This window comes from Camellia sinensis, chromosome 14 (assembly GCF_055761805.1).
Source record: "Camellia sinensis isolate YWXY chromosome 14, ASM5576180v1, whole genome shotgun sequence".
In the NCBI taxonomy this organism is placed as follows: domain Eukaryota; kingdom Viridiplantae; phylum Streptophyta; class Magnoliopsida; order Ericales; family Theaceae; genus Camellia; species Camellia sinensis.
The window spans coordinates 137,615,207-137,639,318 of record NC_138974.1 but is presented as its reverse complement, the minus strand read 5'-3'; the positions used below and the strand labels follow the sequence as shown (position 1 = coordinate 137,639,318).

The following is a 24,112-nucleotide window of genomic DNA, read 5'->3' as shown; positions in this document are numbered from 1 at the left end:
AGATAAAAAAACATATTAAAATTAAAATTATTTTTTTTTTTTTCACAAAAGTTAAAAAAATTTAAAAATTCATTCCAAATGAGTCTTTTAATTCTAAACTAATTAAAAAGCCAACCTACTTCCCAAAAGAAATCAGAAATTGAGATTAGATTGCTTGATGCTTTGCTCAAGTTTAATCTAAATTTGAATTCAAATTAAAATTTGAATAAAAGTGTTATATAAACAAAATTTGCTACAATATCATTGTGCCTTCTGATTTTGAGTCGGTGTTTGGCATGCACTAAAAAAGTGTATTTTTTTTTGCATACATACACTTATTTAGGTCACATCTATCAACATATTCTCTCTACTTTTCTATCTATTTTTTCTACTTTTTTACATATTTTTTTTATATAAAAACTCAAAAAATACACTTATTTAGAATATCTCAAACCGTTCTTGTATAAAAATTTTGTGTATATATATCATTTTCTAAATTTTTTAACTTGAGTCAAAACTCGTATTTTAATTATATAAATCAAATCTAAAGATTTAATGAATTGAATGGTTCCCTTTTTATTTATTTTTTAGTTACGCACTGTGCATTAGTAACGGTTATTTTGTTAGTTGTTAGTATGAAAAAAAATATATGTATATATATATATATAAAGAGTCTAAAACTTCCTCTCTTTTTTTTATATATAAAAAATATAACTAATAAACTCATACACACAAATTGGTACTAAACAAAAACAACCAATAGGTCAAAAATCAAAATTAAGGGTTATTTTAGAAACACGGTTAAAAGTCATTTTTCAATTTTTAACCCATTTTGAGTAATATCATCTTTTATATTTTTTACATATTTAAAAAAAAATTAAAAATATAACTTTTAACTATATTTTCAAAACAACCCTAAATAGCTAAAGATATCCAAAACTAGACTCAAATCCATGGCACCAAAAAAATAAAAAAAAAAAATCTGAGAGAGAGTATAACGTTGGGAAGATGGTAAAAAGTGACTTTTTGGCTTTTAACCAAACTTTTGACTTTTTTAGACAAATGATTTGGGAAGTTGGTAAAAAGTGACTTTTGAATTTTTTGATTAATATTTGTTTATGATGTCAAATCATAATAAAATGACCAAACTACCCCATTTATTTAAAATATTTACAACTTCACCAATGTAACATATTTTGACCCATAAGGGGTAAAATTGTAATTTCACCGTTGGCTAAAAACCAACTTCCCAAATGAAAAAAACCAAAAAAACCAACTTTTGACTTTTGCTACTAACCAAAAAAAGTGGCTAAAAATTATGTTGCCAAAATAAGCCGAAGTAGTAAGAGTTTTAAGTGAATAATATTTTAGTCCTTCTCATAAATTAAAATTATTAAATAAAAATAGAGTTATATCATTACTTCACATTTGCTTGCCATAAATTATTTTAACATATTTTTTATTTTTTTTAAAGTCATATTCAGTGTGTTTAGTTTGAGTTTGTTGGATTAAATTTTTTGAAAATTGAGTTTTTTTGTTTTCTTATTTTTTTGTTTTTAGTGAATATTTTTAAAATTTTAAATATTTTTTTTTACTTTTTTAGATACACCTTACTCAGATGTATCTAAAAAGTAAAAAATTTGTGAAAAAATTAATAAATACATAAAAATATAAAAATATATTGAATTCTCGTATTTTTTTATATTTTTGATATTTAGTGAATTTTTTAAATATTTTTTCACAATTTTTTTACTTTTTAGGTATATTTATGTTAGGTACGTCTAAAAATTAAAAAATTTACTTAAAATATTTTTTAAAAAAATCAGTAAAAATAAAAAAACACAAAAAAATAAAAAAGTAAAATTTTTTTAAAAGTATTTTTGAAAAACTTTAACTAAGCAAAATGATTATTTCTTAATTTTTTTGGGTACAATTTTTGATAAAAATAACCGCTCAACAACCATTGATATAAGCATAGAAAAATGCGTTGATTAATGAGTTGCACGAATCCGAAGAAAAACAATATTTTCAAATAATCAATAGCTGACCAGACTCTGACATTTGGTTCAAATAATGGAAATAGCAAAAGCTGACATCACGATTATATGTCATCAACAAATGCAATGATTCAGTACGTCAGGCATTTGACGCCCACAAACCAAAAGCTACGCCATCATTGACGCAATTGGTGTTGTTAATCCAAACGCCTCCAAATACAAGGGCTTGTTTGGTTTGTTTTTTAAAAAAAATATTGAAAAAAATTCTCTTTAATTAAATTTTTAAGAGTAATTAAATTAAACAAATTTTTTTTAAAAAAAATTTAAAATTTTGTTTGGTTATCTACTTTTCAAAATTATTCTCTCTCATACACATTAAATTAATCACTTTTTTTAAAACTCTCTCCCCAAAACAATTTTTTAAAATCATTTCTAAAAAAAAAAAAACCAAACAAATTTTTGTACTTTTTATCTCAAAAACTACTCTACAAACACAAATCAAAGAATTGAGAGCGGCAGGGCATTTCAGTCTTTTTACTCGTACGGTAAAACACTATAAATTGGTTCCCCTTCTGGCATAGTAGTTGGCTGTGTTGTTTCACAAAATTCGATTCGAATGTTGCTGTGAGTGCAATTGTTTACCCCTTTGATTTGTAATTATTATAATTATAATTTATTGGCGGCAGGAAAGAAACAATGGATTTAAACGAGAAGAACAAGAGGAGAATTAATAATTATGGAGAAGGAGGAGGAGGAGGCGAGCCAGAGGAGCAAGAAGATGATGAGAAGAAGATGGACAAGTTCTTTGCCCTTCTAAGAAGCTTTCGGGAAGCTCGAGATCGCAGAAGAAATGAATTGAAAGAAATGGAGATGGGGAAGAACAAGAACACGGTGAACATGATGAAGACGACGACGACGACGACAAAGAGGGCCAAAACAGAGCATGAGGAGGGGGGACAAAAATCGAGTTGGGTTCCCTCGTTTGAATGGGAAGATTTCTCCGAAGAACAGGAGTTGAGAAAGGCGCCTCTCTTCTTTCCTGCTCCCTGGAACAACAACCACCACCACCACGAGAAATCCAAGAAGAATGATCAAAAAGATGACAATGAAACTGGCTTGGATCTTGAACTCGGACTATAGTTTTATTTAATAAGTGCTAATGTTGATGTTGATGTTGTTGTCGTTGTAACCCCTTCCCTCCCCTCCCTCCCTCCCTCCCTCCCTGTTTCATATTTGGTCTATCAATTATTAACTAGATTTTATGTACTCATATTCTTGAAATTTGGAAATACAATATTAGAATTGCATGCATCAATGCCAAGAACTGGAGCAATTGTTATTACATTTCGTTCGCTTATGATTGAATGATTTCACAAAAAATATGAGCTGTTTTTATTCAAATTGTGAAGATCAGGATGATAACAGAGGAGTTAATGTCAACAAAAATCAAATGAGAGGTGCGACTTCATTTTCGCTGAAAAGGTAGACAAATAAGAGGTGCGACTTCATCTTCGCTGAAAAGGTAGACTTGAGAGAGAGAGAGAGAGAGAGAGAGAGAGAGAGGGGTGCTGGTGCGAAGGGACATGGTGATCGTCATGATATCATCAGTACAGTAGGTATTGTTGTTTGTTGTTGTGGTACTAGATGGATATGGATGTGGATGTGGATGTGGATGGATGAGACGATGCTTCATCAGAAATCAGAAATGCTCTAATGTAAATTAGGTGTGGTGTGGGTGGGGTACTAGTGTAATAATTCTCATATTGTTCTAACCATACTCATATGTATTCATATGATTCTGTCTTGTTAAGTTTGTATTTCAAGTTTTGTCATTGTTCGCTTAAGTGTTACAGCATGCTTTGTACCTTGCTTGGTGTGAGTTTAGCCGAGGTCACCCTGAGCCTAGGTCAGTTTTGAACCTCTTACATCTAAGACCATCTTGGAATTTACTTTGGTTGACTCCACCTTTGCTCTGACATGTTGGCCGAGATGTCACTATCTAGGCCGAGGTGTTCATCACCTAGGCCGAGATGTGTATTATCTAGGCCGAGATGTTACCCTTTACTCCTGGATTGGTACGACCTAAACCAAGGTGTGGCACATCTAGACCAAGGTGTGGCACAGCTAGGCCAAGTGTTGTCCTTTCTAGCCGAGGTCTTTGCCCTTTGCTTGTCGAAGTCTTGTTGTTAGCCGATGTCGTTACTTGTCGGAGTGCTCTTGCCGCCTAGCTTGTTGAGTACACTTTGTCATAGTCTTGTCTTTTCACTCAGTCGCCTTTTTGAGTAGAACCAAACAGCCGTTACTACGTACCCCTGCAGAGGGTTAAGTCAGCCGACAGACCCAGAAAACATACATTTTTGTATTATATCCTCGCCTTGTAGAGAGAGAGAAGCTCTAGGAAGGAGAAGAAGTTTTAGAGTGAGAGAGTGAGCTTTCGAACTTGATTCCTAGAGATCAAACCGTTAGATTTGTGTATTGAGGTTAGATTCTTGATTTACTCTTGTTGTTCTTATTGCTCATCTAGCTGCATTGCACGATCAAACCTAATTTGCAAACCATGCATCGATTTAAAATTGGTTTTAGAAAGAGAAAATAGTGTTCATGTGTTTTTGAATAGAAGTCTTGTTTTGATCCGAAAGCTTGCATCAAGATTCATATTTTGTGTTTATTGTCACGAAATCTTCGAGTATGGGTGCCCAGGTCTATGTTTTTGAATTCATAGCATGAAATCTCAGATTTTGTAATGATAAGTTATGATCTTTGCATCCATGTTCTTCATGTTCATGTTCTTCTTGTTCGTCATGTCCTTCAAGAAAAGGAAACCCAGATTTTTCCAACTTCATTCCCTTGAATGCGGCCACGGGACCACACCTCGGCAAGGAGGTGTGGGACCTCGGCCAAGACCTGGTTGGTGCCCAGCATGTCTTCCCGAGATGAGAAACAGTGTTTTGTTTTGGTTTGCCTTGGCTTCGAAAGAATGCCGAGATCATTGCGTTCATGTAAAGCTTGTTTGATAGTGCATTCAATAGACTTTGCCATGTGTTTGTAGGACTTGGACTCTCGCTTGACCCCGACATTGAAGAACTATGTGAGTAGTATTTTTAATAAAGTTATGTTATTAAGTTTTGATAAAGTTTTGTCTTGCTTGTTTTGGAAAAGTATTTGTTAAGCATGAATGACTATCCCTATTTTGTGTATCAAGTATTAGCTTTGGTTTTGACAATCTTTGAAAGTCCGTACATGCTAGGGGACTATAAGCATTTGTAGCACAATCTTTGAAAGTCCGTACGTGCTAGGGGACTATAAGCATTTGTAGCACAATCTTTGAAAGTCCGTACGTGCTAGGGGACTATAAGCATTTGTAGCACAATCTTGAAAAGTCCGTACGTGCTAGGGGACTATAAGCATTTGTGGCACAATCTTTGTTAATGTCATCCCTTGGAACTTGAAAGCCTTGAAAGGCTTTAATTGTTGAGTCTTGAAAGATTTGTTAGATAAACTTGATTTGCCTTGGATTTTATACAAGATGTGATATGCCTTGATTTGATAAAGATTTCGGATATCATTCATGTAAACCCCTTTATTATTTATACCATTCACTGAGTATCTAAGCTCACCCCTCTCTCTATATATATAGGTGACGAACAAGACAGCGGTGACGCCTAGACGTGCTTGCAATTTGTTTTGGATTTAGCATTTCTGTAGTATCTTGAAGATCATGCTTCTTGGTTGTATTCCCTTGTATTTTGTATTTGACGGCTTGAGAAGCCTTTTGGTCAAGATGTATTTTTGTACTTCCTTTTGTTTGTATTCAAGATTGTAAAGCTATGTAATGATGTATGCCATTCCATTTGACTTATGCACAGCTCTTATGGACTACTTAGTTTTAAATTTATTACTTCCGCACTTGTAAGCCCCATATGTATACTCTGTTGTGTGTGAAACCTTGCAAGTTGGCCTTGGGTAATTGTGAATTACTGGCCATCATGGCACCATTCTACTAGGGGCGGAATGGGGTCATGACAGATTGGTATCAGAGCCAGGTTCCTTATGGTACGTTATTCACACACTTTGAGACCTAAAGAGCGTAGGACTTCCCTTAGAATTGATGTTAGGATTGCATCATGTTGCTTGCTATTTGACAAAGTGTGCATCATCTCGGCTTGATTGTTTGTTACTTGCATACATGTCTATTTGATTGTTTTATTTTAAAGTTATATTTTGCATACTCTTAGCATCATAAGAAGGGGGAGACCACCAGTTGGCCGAGATCATTCCGAAGACAAGTTGGATAGATTAGAGAGATTGGTTGAAGGTTTAGTCTGCGAGTTGAGACAACCTAGGCCACAAGACACTGATACTACTTCTACCCAGGCCGAGCAAACAAACGGCCGACATGCTGTTCCACCTCCACCTCCTCCAGCGCCGCAAGTGCCTCCACAGCAAGCTTTATATGGGGACGGCACCATAGCCCTGATCCGAGAGTTTAAGAAAATGAAACCGCCGAGATTCTCTGGGGGTATTGAACCGATGAAAGCCGAAGCATGGGGTTTGGAAATGGAGAAGTTGTTTGAGATTTTTCCCAGCACCGACGCCCAGAAGGTATCATTGGCTGCGTTCACATTAGACGACGATGCACGAAGATGGTGGATGATGACCCGAGAGAGCAACCCAGGTCTAACTTGGGCCAGATTTTTGGAGTTGTTTTACAACAAACACTTTCCCCTTAGCGTTCGAGACCGCAAGACCATAGAGTTCCAGACTCTGACACAAGGCAACAAGACAGTGGCAGAATATGACCGTGCTTTTACCGAGTTGGCGAGATATGCGCCTCACATGGTCGATGACGAATATAGAAAAGTCAGGAAGTTCGAAAGCGGGCTTCGTGGGCTGATACAAGACCAAGTTAACATACTCAACATGCCGACCTACACCGGAGTATTGGATAAGGCCATCCTTGCAGAAGCTAATTTGAACCGATACCATAATTCAGGAGAGAGCCAGAGGAAGAGACAGAACTATGACACTCGTCGAGTTCCGTTTAACACCAAGAAGACAATGAATGTGGGCAGCTCCAGCAACTCAAACCAGGAAGGTAATCCTAAGCCGACATGTGCAAGTTGTGGGAAACCGCATTCCGGAGTTTGCCGTTGGGCATCGGGAGCCTGTTTTGAATGTGGTGAAATGGGTCATTGTGTGAAAGACTGTCCGAAGGTAAGGACTAATGACGGTAAGAAAAATGGGAGCACCTCGGGCTCTACATATGGAAGCAGCGTCGGAAGGACATAGATGAGACAGGGCAGAGTTTTTGCTCTAGTGCCAGGAGACACCCAGAATACTGAAACGGTAGTGTCAGGTACACTCTCAATTTGCTCTCAAGTTGCATACATCTTGATTGATTCGGGCTCTACGCATTCATTTGTATCTGTTAAATTTGCCGAGAAGTTGAACAGATCACTAGAACCCCTTGATTATGTGCTATCCGTATTTACTCCATCTGGGGGAACTATAATTGTTGCATCTGTATATAGGGCGTGTGTTGTGGTGATTGAGGGTGTAGAATTATTAGTTGATTTGATGCCATTAAGCATGACTCACTTCGATGTCATATTGGGAATGGATTGGTTAGTGGCGAATCATGCATCCATTAATTATGTTACTAACAACATCACATTGAAGACCCCAAACCAAGCCGAGGTCATTTTCCAGGGTAAGGGAGTAGTACCCCCACCTTACTTAATCTCATCCATGAAAGCCTATAAGTTGATCCAAAAAGGGTGTCAGGGTTATTTGTGCAGTATACTAAGTGATTTGAATGGAAGTGTTGAGTTAGCCGACATACCAGTTGTTAAGAAATTCCCCGACATCTTTCCAAATGAGTTGCCTGGCCACTTAGTCGATAGAGAAGTAGAGTTTACTGTGGACATCATGTCGGGAACGCAACCTATCTCCAAAACACCCTATAGGATGGCCCCAGCTGAACTTAGGGAACTAAAACTGCAATTACAAGAATTGTTGGATAAGGGATTCATTAGGCCGAGCACTTCACCATAGGGAGCACCCGTTCTATTTGTTAAGAAAAAGGATGGCACACTTCGCCTTTGCATTGATTACAGAGAACTTAATAAGGTAACCATTAAGAACAAGTACCCATTGCCTAGGATTGATGATTTGTTTGATCAACTACAAGGAGCACGAGTCTTTTCCAAGATTGACCTTAGGTCGGGCTACCATCAGTTGAAGGTTAAAGCTGAGGACGTTGAGAAGACTGCTTTTCGGACAAGGTATGGCCACTACGAATTTTTGGTGATGCCTTTCGGAGTGACCAATGCTCCTGCAGCGTTCATGGACTTGATGAACAAAGTCTTTAAGCCGTACCTAGATGAGTTCGTGGTTGTTTTTATTGATGACATATTGATCTATTCCAAGAGTATAATTGAGCACGAGAATCACCTGAGACTTGCCCTGCAAATCTTGAGAGACAAGAAGTTGTACGCCAAGTTGAGCAAGTGCGAGTTTTGGCTTTTCAGCATTTCATTTTTAGGGCATGTGATTAATAAAGAGGGTATATCGGTTGATCCCAATAAGATTGAAGCCATTGTGAATTGGCCGACGCCGACCAGCGTGTCCGAGGTTCGTAGTTTTCTGGGTTTGGCAAGTTATTACAGGAAGTTTGTGAAGGACTTCTCAAGTATTGCAGTACCATTGACACAACTAACTAAGAAGGGAACAACATATGAATGGACCGATGATAGAGAATCAGCCTTTCAAGAGTTGAAGACGAGGTTAGTTACGGCACCAGTTCTTGTACTTCCATCAGGTAATGAGGAATTTCAGATTTTCAGTGATGCTTCACATAAGGATTTGGGTTGTGTATTAATGCAAGGGGGCAAGGTCATAGCATATGCATCTCGTCAGCTGAAACTTCATGAAAAGAACTATCCAACCCATGATCTAGAGCTAGCAGCCATGGTGTTTGCTTTGAAGATTTGGCGTCACTACTTGTATGGAGCCTCTTGCCAAGTTTTTACAGATCATAAGAGTTTGAAGTACTTGTTCACTCAAAAGGAACTAAATTTGAGGCAGAGAAGATGGCTTGAATTATTGAAGGATTACGACATGCAGATTCAGTATCACCCAGGTAAAGCAAACTCGATAGCCGACGCATTGAGTAGAAAGTCAGTGGGAAGTTTGGCATGCCTAGCCGTGATTTCAATGGAGCCGACTACTATTGGGGAAGTAAGGGCAAGGCAAATGGAGGATGAGTTCCTGAAGAAGGTAGCCGACGAGATTATCACCAGGCCGAGGTCAGGTTACACCCTTGAGAATGGAGTGCTTAAGTTTGAAGGAAGATTGTGCGTGGCTGACGTCCCAGAGTTGAAAGGAAAGATTTTGCAAGACTCTCATGGATCCAGATTTGCAGTTCATCCAGGAAACACCAAGATGTATCAAGATGTAAAACAAACTTTTTGGTGACCGAATATGAAAGAGAGATAGCCGAGTTCATGTCCCAGTGTTTGTATTGTCAACAAGTGAAAGCAGAACATCAGAGGCCAGCAGGACTTCTCCAATCTTTGCCGATTCCTGAGTGGAAATGGGAACACATCTCCATGGACTTTGTGATTGGTTTTCTGAAGACACAGAAAGGGATGGATTCGATCTGGGTTATAATCGACAGATTAACTAAGTCAGCACACTTCTTGCCTGTTAAGACTTCGTTTAATGCTGATCAACTTGTTGTGTTGTATATGAATGAGATTGTTAGACTTCATGGTGTGCCGATGTCCATTGTGTCAGACCAAGATCCAAAGTTTGTTTCTAGATTTTGGCAGAGTTTACAAAGGGCTTTGGGGACCGAATTGAGGTTTAGTACGGCTTTTTATCCCCAGACCGATGGCCAAACAGGGAGAACAATTCAGACACTTGAAGACATGCTTAGACTATGTATATTAGACTTCAAGGGAAGCTGGGAAGTGCATTTGCCATTAGTAGAATTCACTTACAACAACAGTTATCAAGCTAGCATTGGCATGGTGCCGTATGAAGCCTTGTATGGAAGAAAGTGCAGATCGCCGATATGTTGGACCGAGGTAGGAGATAAAGCTTTAATCGGCCCCGATCTAGTTCAAAGGACAACCGAAAAGATCAAGCTTATCCAACAAAGAATCAGAACCGCTCAAAGTCGACAAAAGAGTTAGGTCGATCAGAGAAGAAAGGAGTTAGAGTTTGAAGTTAGGGATCATGTATTTCTGAAGATCTTGCCGATGAAAGGAGTTTCAAGATTTGGGAAGAAGCATAAATTGGCACCCCGTTACATTGGGCCGTTTGAAATTCTTGAGAAAGTTAACCCGGTTGCCTACAGACTCGCTTTGCCACCGAGATTAAGTCAAGTTCATAATGTGTTTCATATCTCGATGTTGAGAAGGTATATTCGGGATCCACTGCACGTGATTGATCATTTCGGGATTGTGGTTAACGAAGATTTAGGCTATGAAGAGAAGCCGATGTGTATTATTGACAAACAAGTGAAACAATTGAGGAACAAATCGATACCAATGGTGAAAATTGAATGGAAAGAGCATTACGACAGGGATGCTACATGGGAAATGGAAGAAGAAATGAAAATCCGTCATCCGGGATTATTTATAGAGCAAGGTAACTCAAGTTTGGGGACCAAACTTCTTTAAGGGGGGTAGGATGTAATAACCCTCACACTGTCCTAACCATACTCATATGCATTCATATGATTCTGTCTTGTTAAGCTTGCATTTCAAGTTTTGTCCTTGTTCGCTTAAGTGTTACAGCATGCTTTGTACCTTGCTCGGTGTGGGTTTAGCCGAGGTCACCCTGAGCTTAGGTCAGTTTTGAACCTCTTACATCTAAGACCATCTTGGAATTTACTTTGGTTGACTCCACCTTCGCTCTGACATGTTGGCCGAGATGTCACTATCTAGGCTGAGGTGTTCATCGCCTAGGTCGAGATGTGTATTATCTAGGCCGAGATGTTACCCTTTACTCCTGGATTGGTACGACCTAGATCAAGGTGTGGCATATCTAGGCCAAGGTGTGGCACAACTAGGCACTTGGCCCTTGCTTGCCGAAGTCTTGTTATTAGCCGATGTCGTTACTTGTCGGAGTGCTCTTGCCGCCTAGCTTGTTGAGTACACTTTGTCATAGTCTTGTCTTTTCACTCAGTCGCCTTTTTGAGTAGAACTAACCAGTCGTTGCCACGTACTCCTGCAGAGGGTTAAGTCAGCCGACAGACCCAGAAAACATACATTTTTGTATTATATCCTCGCCTTGTAGAGAGAGAGAAGCTCTAGGAAGGAGAAGAAGTTTTAGAGTGAGAGAGTGGGCTTTCGAGCTTGATTCCTAGAGATCAAACCGTTAGATTCATGTATTGAGGTTAGATTCTTGATTTACTCTTGTTGTTTTTATTGCTCATCTAGCTGCATTGCATAATCGAACCTGATTTGCAAACCATGCATCGATTTAAAATTGGTTTTAGAAAGAGAAAATAGTGTTCATGTGTTCTTGAATAGAAGTCTTGTTTTGATCCGAAAGCTTGCATCAAGATTCATGTTTTTGTGTTTATTTTCACGAAATCTTCGAGTATGGGTGCCCAGGTCTATGCTTTTGAATTCATAGCATGAAATCTCAGATTTTATAATGATAAGTTATGATATTTGCATCCATGTTCTTCATGTTCATGTTCTTCTTGTTCGTCATGTCCTTCAAGAAAGGGAAACCCAGATTTTTTCGACTTCATTCCCTTGAATGCGGCCACGGGACCACACCTCGGCAAGGAGGTGTGGGACCTCGGCCAAGACCTGGTTGGTGCCCAGCATGTCTTCTCGAGATGAGAAACAGTGTTTTGTTTTGGTTTGCCTTGGCTTCGAAAGAATGCCGAGATCATTGCATTCATATAAAGCTTGTTTGATAGTGCATTCAATAGACTTTGCCATGTGTTTGTAGGACTTAGACTCTCGCTTGACCCCAACATTGAAGAACTATGTGAGTAGTATTTTTAATAAAGTTATGTTATTAAGTTTTGATAAAGTTTTGTCTTGCTTGTTTTGGAAAAGTATTTGTTAAGCATGAATGACTATCCCTATTTTGTGTATCAAGTATTAGCTTTGGTTTTGACAATCTTTGAAAGTCCGTACGTGTTAGGGGACTATAAGCATTTGTAGCACAATCTTTGAAAATCCGTACGTGTTAGGGGACTATAAGCATTTGTAGCACAATCTTGAAAAGTTCGTACATGCTAGGGGACTATAAGCATTTGTAGCACAACCTTTGTTAATATCATCCCTTGGAACTTGAAAGCCTTAAAAGATTTTAATTGTTGAGACTTGAAAGATTTGTTAGATAAACTTGATTTGCCTTGGATTTTGTACAAGATGTGATGTGCCTTGATTTGATAAAGATTTCGGATATCATTCATGTAAACCCCTTTATTATTTATACCATTCACTGAGTATCCAAGCTCACCCCTCTCTATATATATATAGGTGACGAACAAGACGGCGGTGACGCCTAGACGTGCTTGCAATTTGTTTTGGATTTAGCATTTCTGTAGCATCTTGAAGATCATGCTTCTTGGTTGTATTCCCTTGTATTTTGTATTTGACGGCTTGAGAAGCCTTTTGGTCAAGATGTATTTTTGTACTTCCTTTTGTTTGTATTCAAGATTGCAAAGCTATGTAATGATGTATGCCATTCCATTTGACTTATGCACAGCTCTTATGGACTACTTAGTTTTAAATTTATTGCTTCCGCACTTGTAAACCCCATATATATGCTCTGTTGTGTGTGAAGCCTTGCAAGTTGGCCTTGGGTAATTGTGAATTACTAGCCATCATGGCACCATTCTACTAGGGGCGGAATGGGATCGTGACAATTAGGGAGGGCCTTTAGCGTAGAGATATTTTCATTGTTTGGCAGGGGGGGCAATTGATTTCAAAAAATACTAAGCTTTATGAAAAATGCTTCATAATGATTGGTGGTTGTATCAGAAATTCTAGATTGAAAGGATATATATTTCTCACATTATTAAAAAGAAAAAGAAAAAATTCACAATAAACAATAACATGATACCATTAAATTTATATATATATTTTTTGATTTATTGTTGAGATTTAATATTATAATTATCACGAGAATTATTTCAATATAATTTAGAACTCCACAGTTAACAACCCAATTGAATATATGATTAATAAATTCAACACTATCAACTCAACAAAAAATTTCACAATAGAAAAAAATAATAAACTAAACAAATCTGATAATAAGAATGTAATATTTAATTAATTCAATTCTTATCATTAACTTTCTAGTTTAAAATATAAAAGAATGAACAAAATATATATATATATATATATTTATATATAAATAGAGCACTTTTAAAAATTTCAAAATATAAAAGAATTTTGCATGATTTAAGGAGGAGGCACTACTATAATTTTATAAAAGACAAATTAAATATAAACTTTCTATATGAGGGAAATAGTGTAAATATGAAAAATTGAAGAAGTCACGGTCCTTCTGGTCCTACATTGGCTTCGCCTCTTATGAGGATGGTTATGAAAGAATCATCATCCTTATATTATATATATTGTGATTTATTATATATATATTTTAAGAATAAAAAATCTTTTATAATTATTTAAGAAATATTTTTTTATAATACCCATCATTGCTTGATTTCTCCGGTATCTTCTAGAGAGAAGTAGGCAAATTATTTACGACTGTGTCAACTAATCTCATTTCATTTCTATTGCAAGAAAAAGCCATCAACGGTTCAGGCCCATTACCAAAACAGACACGGCGTAGAGGTCCATAAAGAGATGATTGGTTTGGGAATAACATATTTTAATATTTTTTTTTGATAGAGATCTCTTTTTGGAAGACTTTTACAATCTTCAAAGTGATTTCTACCACTCATGATGTGATTCCTACCACTCATGATGTGGGCCCCCGCATTATGAGGGGGTGTGGATTATTTTGAGAATTGTGAGGTTTTTCAAAAAAAAAAAAAAGGATTTTACTCATTTTTTATAAAAAAAAATAGTATGTTTAAGATAATTTTTTTTTAACAAAAAAAAGTACAAAAAGCATAAAGAAAATAAAATTTGACTTTTTTTTTGTTGTATAATTCTTTGATTTTTTAGTAACTTTTTGACATTTTAACTTTTTTATTGCTATTCAAAACAAGCCTATAGAATGGTCGAGGATTCAGAACTCCTCCCTACCAATAATAATAATAATAAATGATTGAGGATGCGCAGGCATTGATATCATAGATAAACAACATACTCTTCGCCCGTGTTTGATTGTCTGATTATATTGGTTGATATAATGAGTGCAATAAGATTACGTGATGGAATTACTAGTATCGTGGTATTAAATTAAAAATGTAAAATAAAAATTATATTTATTTGTGTATCAGTGTTATAGCTTAAATTGTTTAGCATTATGTCAATTACTTCTATGAAATTATGACAAAAAATGAGACTTTATTATTTTTATTGAATGTCGATAAAATAGTGTTTTTATCCCTAATCTCTTATCTTTCATGACAACGTTAATCTCACCCCGTGGAGAAGGATCAATAGTTGGAACTTTTAGTGGCACTCACTTGATTTGTAATTCAATCCAAAGCTAAACAAGCATTGCCCTAGAGATGAGTCAATTTCGTCATGGGCATTCGAGTATTGAATTTCCTTTTCTTTGTTTTTGTCAATTTTAAGATTGCGTTTGTATTATTAATTTGAATAGAAATTTATAAAGAATGAGTCCATATTTATAAAGAAAAAAAATAAAAAATATATTTTACTTACATTACCCTCTCTATTGACATAAATTTTATAAAAATTAAAAATTCAAATACAGGCTACAAAAATGGTTAGAAGACCCTGTAGAGGGTAGGTATTAGTAGGGGCCCGATGCCAAATAATTTATCGAAAAAAAGGAGTGGTGGAGGGACAGGAATTACGTAAAGGTCAGCAAAGTCATGAAAGGTGCAACACACTTTGATGGGATCACATTTTTCTTTTTTTCTTTTTTTCTGTTGAGAGCTGGTAATCATCAGATCAGATGAATGACATTTTTTCTTTTCTTTACTTTTTTTTTTTTTTTTTCTTTTTTTTTTTTCTTTTTAAACTCTGGCGCTGTTTGGGAACTAGATTTTTTATTTTTTTTCACTAAAAGATAAATTGGTTACAAAATCAAAAAAAATAAATCCAAACAAAATATCATATCAAATCCTATAATCATTTCACTTTTCTCTTACAAACATAACATCTAACCATAAAAAAACTCAATTATCTTTCCAAACACAACAATTTTTTTCTCTAATAATATCTTACAACTAAAAAAACTTGAAAAAAAGCACTTCCCAAACACCCCCTCTATATCCTGCATTGTATCTTTATATACAGAACAATGAGTTTTACCCAAAAGAAGGAAAAGTAGAAAAACCAAAATTGAGTTGTGTAGAAAACAGCACTCACAGTACGCAAAGCCCACGTTTTCCTCACGTATACTGGATTGCCTACGATGGGCTCAGGCCTTGCTGTTCAAATAGTCTCAGAATCATTTTGGTTTTTTTGGTAAAATTTATTATTATTATTTTTTTGGGTACAAAATCGCTTATCTCATAATCATTTTGTGATAGTATTATGCACATGACCCCTCCATTGATCAATGATGTCGCAAAAATGTTAATTCGTATTTATTAGGTAGTTGGTAGATATTGATAATTCATTCAATTAAGTTTTCATTTATATTATAAAAAAATCAAATTGATTGAATGTTCAACTAATTAACACTATGCTTAAAATCAATTTTTTATTTTATTTTATAAATAAAACTAATTTAAATAATAAATTATTTGGCCCGACTTAACTCGTTTATAACTTTATATTTTTTGGGTCAGATTCTCTCTAGCTCACAGAGTGGACTGGATAGTGTAGTTCGATTCCATTTGTCTCATCTAGGTTATGTTTTGATAATTCGAATATTCAATATATAGAGTTTGTCGAGTATTTCTTTCTTATGAAAAATCACGTTAATTGAATATTGATAGCTAGTTAATCAGATCAAATTTTTATCAATAATTTTTTTTAAAATCATATTTATCGTTGACAGAAATATGATTTGATCAAGTGGTTATAGATATTTGATTAACGTTTTTTTTTTTTTTGGAATGAAGCATTCAACGAGTTCTACACATTAAACAGTTTGGATTATCGAAACAAGACTCGTCATGAACCTATACGGGCCTAACAACATGCTCCAATCCGATCTCGGAGCCTGGCTCATTATATATATATATATATATATATATATTATTAGGTGGCATATTTTGGCACATTGTAAAAACTTACTTTTTTCATAAAAAGTCACATAAGCATGTCTTTTTCATTTATATATAAAGTTATATACAAACTCAATTTCAATTATAATAAACAATTTTATATGGACTCTATTTAATAAATACTTATTTTTTTATATATTTTTCATTGTGTATTTAATTTTTTTGTTATCAAATTTCTTTTATATAATTAATATTTTAATTTAATTATTATGATATTTGAAAAAAAATTATCTTGATATATAAACAAATAAATAAGATAGAATGTGTTTAATTATGTGTATAAATTAATTTTCATTTTCATTTATATTTTTTATTTTTTTATCTATTTCATTGATGTCTTAATATTATTTTTTTAATTTAACATGAAATTATTTATTACAAAACATTTATATTTAATTTAAATTTTATATAACTATATACAATATATACATAATTAAATTAAATTTTATGTATGAAATTATATACAATATATATTTAAATTAATACTCTACATAATTAATTTATGTATTTTCTTCTTAATCCAATCACAACATATTTATATTTAATCTGTTAAATATATTTTGTATGGTTCTATTTCTACATATTTTTATTTTCTAAATAAATATAAAAGTAAAAATAAAATTAAATAATTAGAATCACTTTTAATTTTATATTATTAATTCTCTTTCTAATTTAACTATTATTTTTAATGTCAAAATGAATTTGTTTTACCATATTATAATTTAATATATATATATATATATATATATATATATATATATCACATAAAATCATTACATGATAATTACACTTCTGTAATAGAACTAAAATGATCAAAACAAACAAAGAATATAACTAAATTTATTATATATAAGTATTCAAAGTAGTGCTTTTATAGAATGATAAGGCTAAGATTATGAAAATAAATAATTTAAATTTAAATTAATTTTATTCTTTTGTAACACATATCATAATATAAAATATCATTACATTAAACTTAATTTTATTGTGATTTTATATCAGATATCATATTTCTAGAAGTGATTTATATACACATGTATCGTCTAATTTGATATTGATTGATTAAAATAATAGAACTTAATACATTTTTTTGTTAAATTTTTAGAAGATAAATTGACAAAGGTCAAATGATAAATAGTGTGAAATATTATTAAAAAATAATGATTCATAAAAAATGATTGTATATATTTAAGGCATCTATTGATTTTTCTTAAATAATTTTTAAATAAAAATTTTGAATTTATAATATTATTGATAATGCACTTTCATGAGCTCTATCAAAAAAGATATGCAAAAATAATTTGGTTGGAATAAAAATTTTGCGATTATTATGATGTGTCACATGTTGGAAACATGGTTTAATATAAGCATATTTTTTAGCCCAAAATTGAGTGGGTCCCAAACGTCTTTTGGGGTGAGTTCAAAGAGGTGACATGTTCCTTGCCGCGTGGCAAGTCACACGGTGAAGACGGAACGTCAAAACCATTTATGAGTGAATGGGAAGTTGACGTCATTTTCGAGTTTAACATTAATTTGAAAAGACAAAATTTATTTGAATTTTTCAATAAAAATTATTGTGGGAATTTAATTTAAATATAAATTTATTTTTGGTTTTTTAAAATGGTTTCCTAAAAAATAATTAAACTATTTCAAATAGTTTAATATTAGTATTCCAGTTATTTAGAAACCTTTCCCCTTTAGCTTTTTTGAATAAACTATTCAAATTATTTAATGTTTTATCCCAACAGTTCCAACAGGTACTATTCCGTCTTCGGAACCTTTTTCAATTTGCTTGAAAATAAGCAACGGTCAGATTCATTTTGCAAACAGATCTGTTCATTTGAATAAGGCACACGTTGACCACTTTTACACCGGTTTGGGGCTTTGGAAATTTGTCTATAAATTCAGCCTTGATTCCATCAGTCGGGAAGTTAGAAAAATAGTCTGAAATTTTGTCCCATTGTTGTCCAAAATTTTCTACTTTTGCATTATTCTTCATTTTAGTTTTAGAATAAATTAAAGAGAGTGTTAGAACACAAGGTTTGGTTCGCCGAACAAATTGTTTGGAGTACTACTACAATTTGTGAAGATCATTGTATCCTGGGAGATAGACATCACTCATCCGTAAGTACCATAGCGGGGCGAATCTGTCTTAAGGACAGAGTGTCACACACTCGACTTGGTCTTAATTTTTTATTCGGTTCGATAAATAAATCTGGTATGTTATTTATTTATTTTGTTTGAATTTATTTCAAGTTATTTACACAGAAGATTGTTTCAACAATCTTAAGACAGATTCGAATTATTCTGCTTACAGAATTTTTCGTTTGTTTTCCTTTTTCATTCTTCGTAAATAATGTCGGAAGAAAATTATTTTCTGTGAATTTACAAAATAATATTCTGGTTGGAAAAACAAATAGTGATTATATGCTATTTGACAGATAGTAGTAATATACTGTTTCTTTTCTTTGACAACAACTAGTAGTACGATACTGGTGTCATTAACAATTCAAAATATATTTTTGTGGAATTTTGTCAGGAAATTAATTTTGGTTTTTTAGAAATTATTTTCTGAGTTTTCATTAATTAAAATTCTGTTTCAGTATTTTAATTATTGAAGTGTTACTGAAATTAATTTTCTGTGTGAAATTAATTTGGTTAAATAAAATTTTATTTTATTTCCAAATTAATTGAAAAATAAAAGTTATAGTTTTTATTTCTTTTATTTTTACAGAATTTAATTTCTTGTGTGGAATTATTTTGGTTAAATAAAATTTTATTTTATTTCCAAATTAATTGAAAAAATTAAAGTTATAGTTTTTATTTCTTTTATTTTACAGAGTTTAATTTTCTATGTGGAATTAATTTGTTTAAATAAAATTTTATTTTATTTTATTTTCAAATTAATTGGAAAATAAAAGTTACATTCTTGTTTCTTTTATGTTTACAGAATTTAATTCTGTGAATTTGGTTTAATTTTTTGTGTAGTATAAATTCTAATTATAATTTTGTTTTATTTATTAGAATTGATGGCTACTAAAACAAATGTCCAAACAAGTACTACTGTGGTGGCTGCAATGATGCCAACCCCCTCTCCTGTTGTAACAGTACCGGTAAATCACGGTGAAAAGCCAGAGAAGTTCTTACGAACTGACTTTAAAAGATGGCAACAGAAAATGTTGTTCAATCTTACAACTCTAACCTGGCTCGTTTCCTCCGTGAAGATGCTCCTATCCTGAAAGAGGATGAAACCGACCGGCAAGTGGTTGCTGCGGTTGATACTTGGAAACATGCCGATTTCCTTTGCCGGAATTACGTCTTGAACGGACTTGACAACACATTATACAATGTCTATAGTCCAATCAAAACAGCAAAGGAACTTTGGCAGATTTTTGGATTTTATAATGGTTGATTCAAAAACTGTGATCAGCCAAGCTCAAGATTTCCAACTCATCATGCATGACATTCACGCAGAAGGTATGTCTCTCAGTGAATCCTTTCAAGTTGCAGCCTTAATTGAAAAATTACCAAAAGGCTGGAAGGAATTCAAGAACTACCTCAAACACAAGCGCAAAGAAATTTCTATGGATGAGTTAATTGTGCGTTTGAGGATTGAGGAGGACAACCGCAATTCTGAAAAACGGGCTAGTAAGCTTCCTATGGAGTCTAAGGCAAATGTGGTGGAACATACTTCAAAAACCAAGAAACGAAAGTCTTTTGGAGAAAGTTCATCACAAGGCTCTAAAGGGGGGGGGGGAAATAAAAAGTACAAGTTTAATGGCAAATGTTACATCTGTGACAAAGAGGGACATCGGGCCAAAGATTGTCGCAGCAAAGGCAAAAGCAAAAGAAGAACAAGCAAGAAGCCTGCTCAAGCCCACATGACCGAAGTGGATAATATTTCCAATGGTGTCGATGACATCAATCTTTCTGCAGTTGTTTCCGAGGCAAATCTTGTCGGAAATCCTAAAGAATGGTTGGTGGACACTGGTGCTACTCGCCATATCTGTGCCGACAAAAAGATGTTCACATCTTATTCTACAGTGGATAATGGTGAACAACTCTTTATAGGCAACTCCTCAACTTCCAAAGTTGAAAGACAAGGAAAGATTGTACTCAAGATGACATCTGGAAAGGAACTCAGTCTCAACAATGTGCAGCATGTACCGGACATTCACAAGAATCTTGTTTCCGGATCTTTGTTGAGTAAGAATGAGTTTAGGCTAGTATTTGAGAGTGATAAATTTGTACTTACTAAGAATGGGATGTATGTAGGAAAAGGTTACATGTCTGATGGCCTTTTCAAGTTAAATGTAATGGCCGTTGTACCCTCAATTATTAATAATACTACATCTTCTTCTTACTTGCTTGAGTCTTCAAATTTATGGCATGGTAGACTAGGACATGTTAATTATGGATCTTTGCGTAGATTAATTAATATGGAATGTTTACCTAAATTTAACATTGATTCAAATCATAAATGTGAAATTTGCGTTGAGGCAAAATTATCTAAAACTCCTTTTCATTCAATTGAAAGAAGTACAGAACCACTTGAATTAATTCATAGTGACATTTGTGATTTTAAATCAATTCAAACTAGATGTGGGAAAAAGTATTTTATCACATTTATAGATGACTATACTGGATATAGTTATGTTTATTTAATTCGAACCAAGGATGAAGCTTTGGAAACTTTCATTCAATATAAGAATGAAGTTGAAAATCAACTTGGTAAGAAAATCAAGAAACTTAGAAGTGATAGAGGTGGTGAATATGAATCACCTTTTGGTGAATTTTGTAAAGAATATGGAATAATTCATCAAACCACCGCTCCTTACTCACCTCAGCAAAATGGAATTACTGAAAGGAAAAATAGGACTTTAAAAGAAATGATGAATGCCATGTTAATAAGTTCTGGATTACCTCAAAACTTGTGGGGGGAAGCAATACTTTCTGCTAATTATATTTTAAATAAAGTACCCCGAAAGAAAATAAATCAAACACCTTATGAATTGTGGCATGGAAGAGTAACATCCTACAAATACTTAAAAGTGTGGGGGTGTTTGGCTAAAGTGGTTATTTCTAGTCCTAAAAAAACTAAGATAGGTCCTAAGACCATTGATTGCATTTTCATTGGTTATGCCAAGAATAGTAGTGCATATCGGTTTTTGATTCATAAATCAGAACATTCCGAAATGCATGTAAATATTATTATTGAATCTCGGAATGCATCTTTCTTTGAACATGTATTTCCAAAGAAGACTGGACAAGAGACTAGTACTAATAAAAGATCTTTTGATGCTATTACTAGTCAAGATCAAAAACATGATAAAAAACAAGAGTTAGATCAAAATGAGGAAGAGGAACTTAGGCGTAGTAAACGTGCTAGAACCTCAAAATCTTTTGATCCAGATTTTCTAACATATTTGTTAGAAAATGAGCCTTTAACTTTTAAAGAGGCTATGTCCAGTCCTGAAGCTCCTTTATGGAAAGAAGCTGTCAACAGTGAAGTTGAATCCATCTTGCAAAATCACACTTGGGAATTAGTGAACTTGCCACCAGGTTGTAAACCTCTTGGGTACAAGTGGATTTTTAAAAGAAAATTGAAAGCGGATGGATCAATAGATAAATACAAGGCAAGACTTCTAGTCAAAGGTTTTAGACAGAAAGAAGGTCTAGATTACTTTGACACATACGCACCGGTTACTAGAATCACATCCATTAGAATGCTAATTACCATTGCATCTCTATACAATCTAGAAATTCATCAAATGGATGTTAAAACAGCTTTCTTAAATGGTGAGTTAAATGAAAAAATTTACATGGAACAACCAGAAGGGTTTTCTGTTCCAGGGAAAGAAAAGAAAGTGTGTAAATTGGTTAAATCATTATATGGTTTAAAACAAGCGCCAAAGCAATGGCATGAGAAATTTGACAAGGCAATGATGTCAAATGGATTTAAAATTAATGAGTGTGACAAATGTGTTTATATTAAAAACACAGATAAAGGTTATGTCATTGTATGTCTTTATGTAGATGATATGCTCATTATAGGTAGTAATAATGGTATGATTAAAACTACCAAGAAAATGTTGAATAAACATTTTGACATGAAGGACATGGACATTGCTGATGTAATTCTTGGTATGAAAATTACCAAAACATCAGAAGGATATGCTTTGTCACAATCTCATTACATTGAGAAAATACTTGACAAATTCAGCAAAGATGATGATCATCTTGCTAGAACTCCTGTAGATGTTAATTTGTATCTTTCTAAAAATGTACAGAAAAGTATTTCTCAATTAGAGTATGCCCAAATTATTTGAAGCTTAATGTACTTGATAAACTGCACTCGCCCAGATATAGCTTATGTAGTAAATAAATTAAGTAGATATACGAGTAACCCGGGAGTAGAACACTGGAAAGCAATGATAAGGGTTCTAAGATATCTCCGATTTACTCGTAACATTGGGCTTAACTATACTAGATATCCAGCAGTACTTGAAGGATACTGTGATGCAAATTGGATATCGGATACTAGAGACTCGAAGTCCACCAGTGGGTATGTCTTTACTCTTGGTGGGGCGGCTGTATCTTGGAAATCTTCCAAACAGACTTGTATTGCTAGGTCTACTATGGAATCTGAATTCATAGCTTTAGACAAAGCAGGGGAAGAGGCAGAATGGCTTCGCCACTTCCTTGAAGATATTCCAATATGGCCAAAACCGGTGCCTGCTATATGCATACATTGTGATAGTCAATCAGTAATTGGTAGAGCACAGAGTCATATGTATAACGGTAAGTCACGACACATTCGTCGCCGACATAACACCGTAAGACAACTACTCTCTAATGGAATTATTTCCATAGAATATGTTAAGTCTAAAGACAACATAGCGGATCCACTAACCAAAGGGTTAGCAAGAGAGTTAGTTGAGAATTCATCGAGGGGAATGGGACTTAAGCCTATGAAATAAGAGTTACCACAACGGCAACCCAACCTAGTTGACTGGAGATCCCAAGATCTAGGTTCAAAGGGACAACCGAGTTGTGATTGACTCAGAAGGATCACTGTGGAGTCCAACTCCTACCCATTTCTATGATAAAATAAGTGATGTCTGCAGCGATTTAGGTTAAGTAATACTTTTAATGATTCTTATATTTAGGTAAACCTAGTGGAGTATGACAGGATACTTTTCATAAGAATCACCTATGTGAGTGTGAACTGGGCCGGTTCTATAAGATTTGTGAAGGGCTACAAGTCTTTAGAGCACTCATGAAAGACCAGGTTGTTCAGGGCCAAAATGAACACAATAGTGAGAACTAAACTGTGTCTGAGAATATACTGTGTGAGTTCTATTGTCTTGATTTACACAAACGGCTGAACAGTTCAAGACATCATGTTCACTGGTTAGCTAGTAAATCCGATAGTGTCTCATAAGGGAAGGTTCAAAGCCAAAAGCTACCTATCCTTTGCAGAATATTTTTAATTTCTGTACTCTCTGATTAGATCATGTTGTTGCATTTTCTCTCCGTCAAATTCCATTCATGTGGGGGATTATTGGAAAAATGGTTTAATATAGGCATATTTTTTAGCCCAAAATTGAGTGGGTCCCAAACGTCTTTTGGGGTGGGTTCAAAGAGGTGACGTGTTCCTTGCCGCGTGGCAAGTCACACGGTGAAGACGGAACGTCAAAACCATTTATGAGTGAATGGGAAGTTGACGTCATTTTCGAGTTTAACATTAATT

At 34.2% G+C, this 24,112-nt stretch overlaps 1 protein-coding gene across 1 annotated transcript; it reads left to right on the top strand.

Moving 5' to 3' along the window:
* Positions 1-2,550: 2,550 nt before the first annotated feature.
* On the top strand, positions 2,551-3,297 carry LOC114288834 (uncharacterized). Its single transcript, XM_028232442.2, has one exon. It carries the CDS (start codon positions 2,673-2,675, stop codon positions 3,114-3,116), a length of 444 nt encoding a protein of 147 aa, XP_028088243.2. The 5' UTR covers positions 2,551-2,672; the 3' UTR covers positions 3,117-3,297.
* The last annotated feature ends 20,815 nt before the right edge of the window (positions 3,298-24,112 follow it).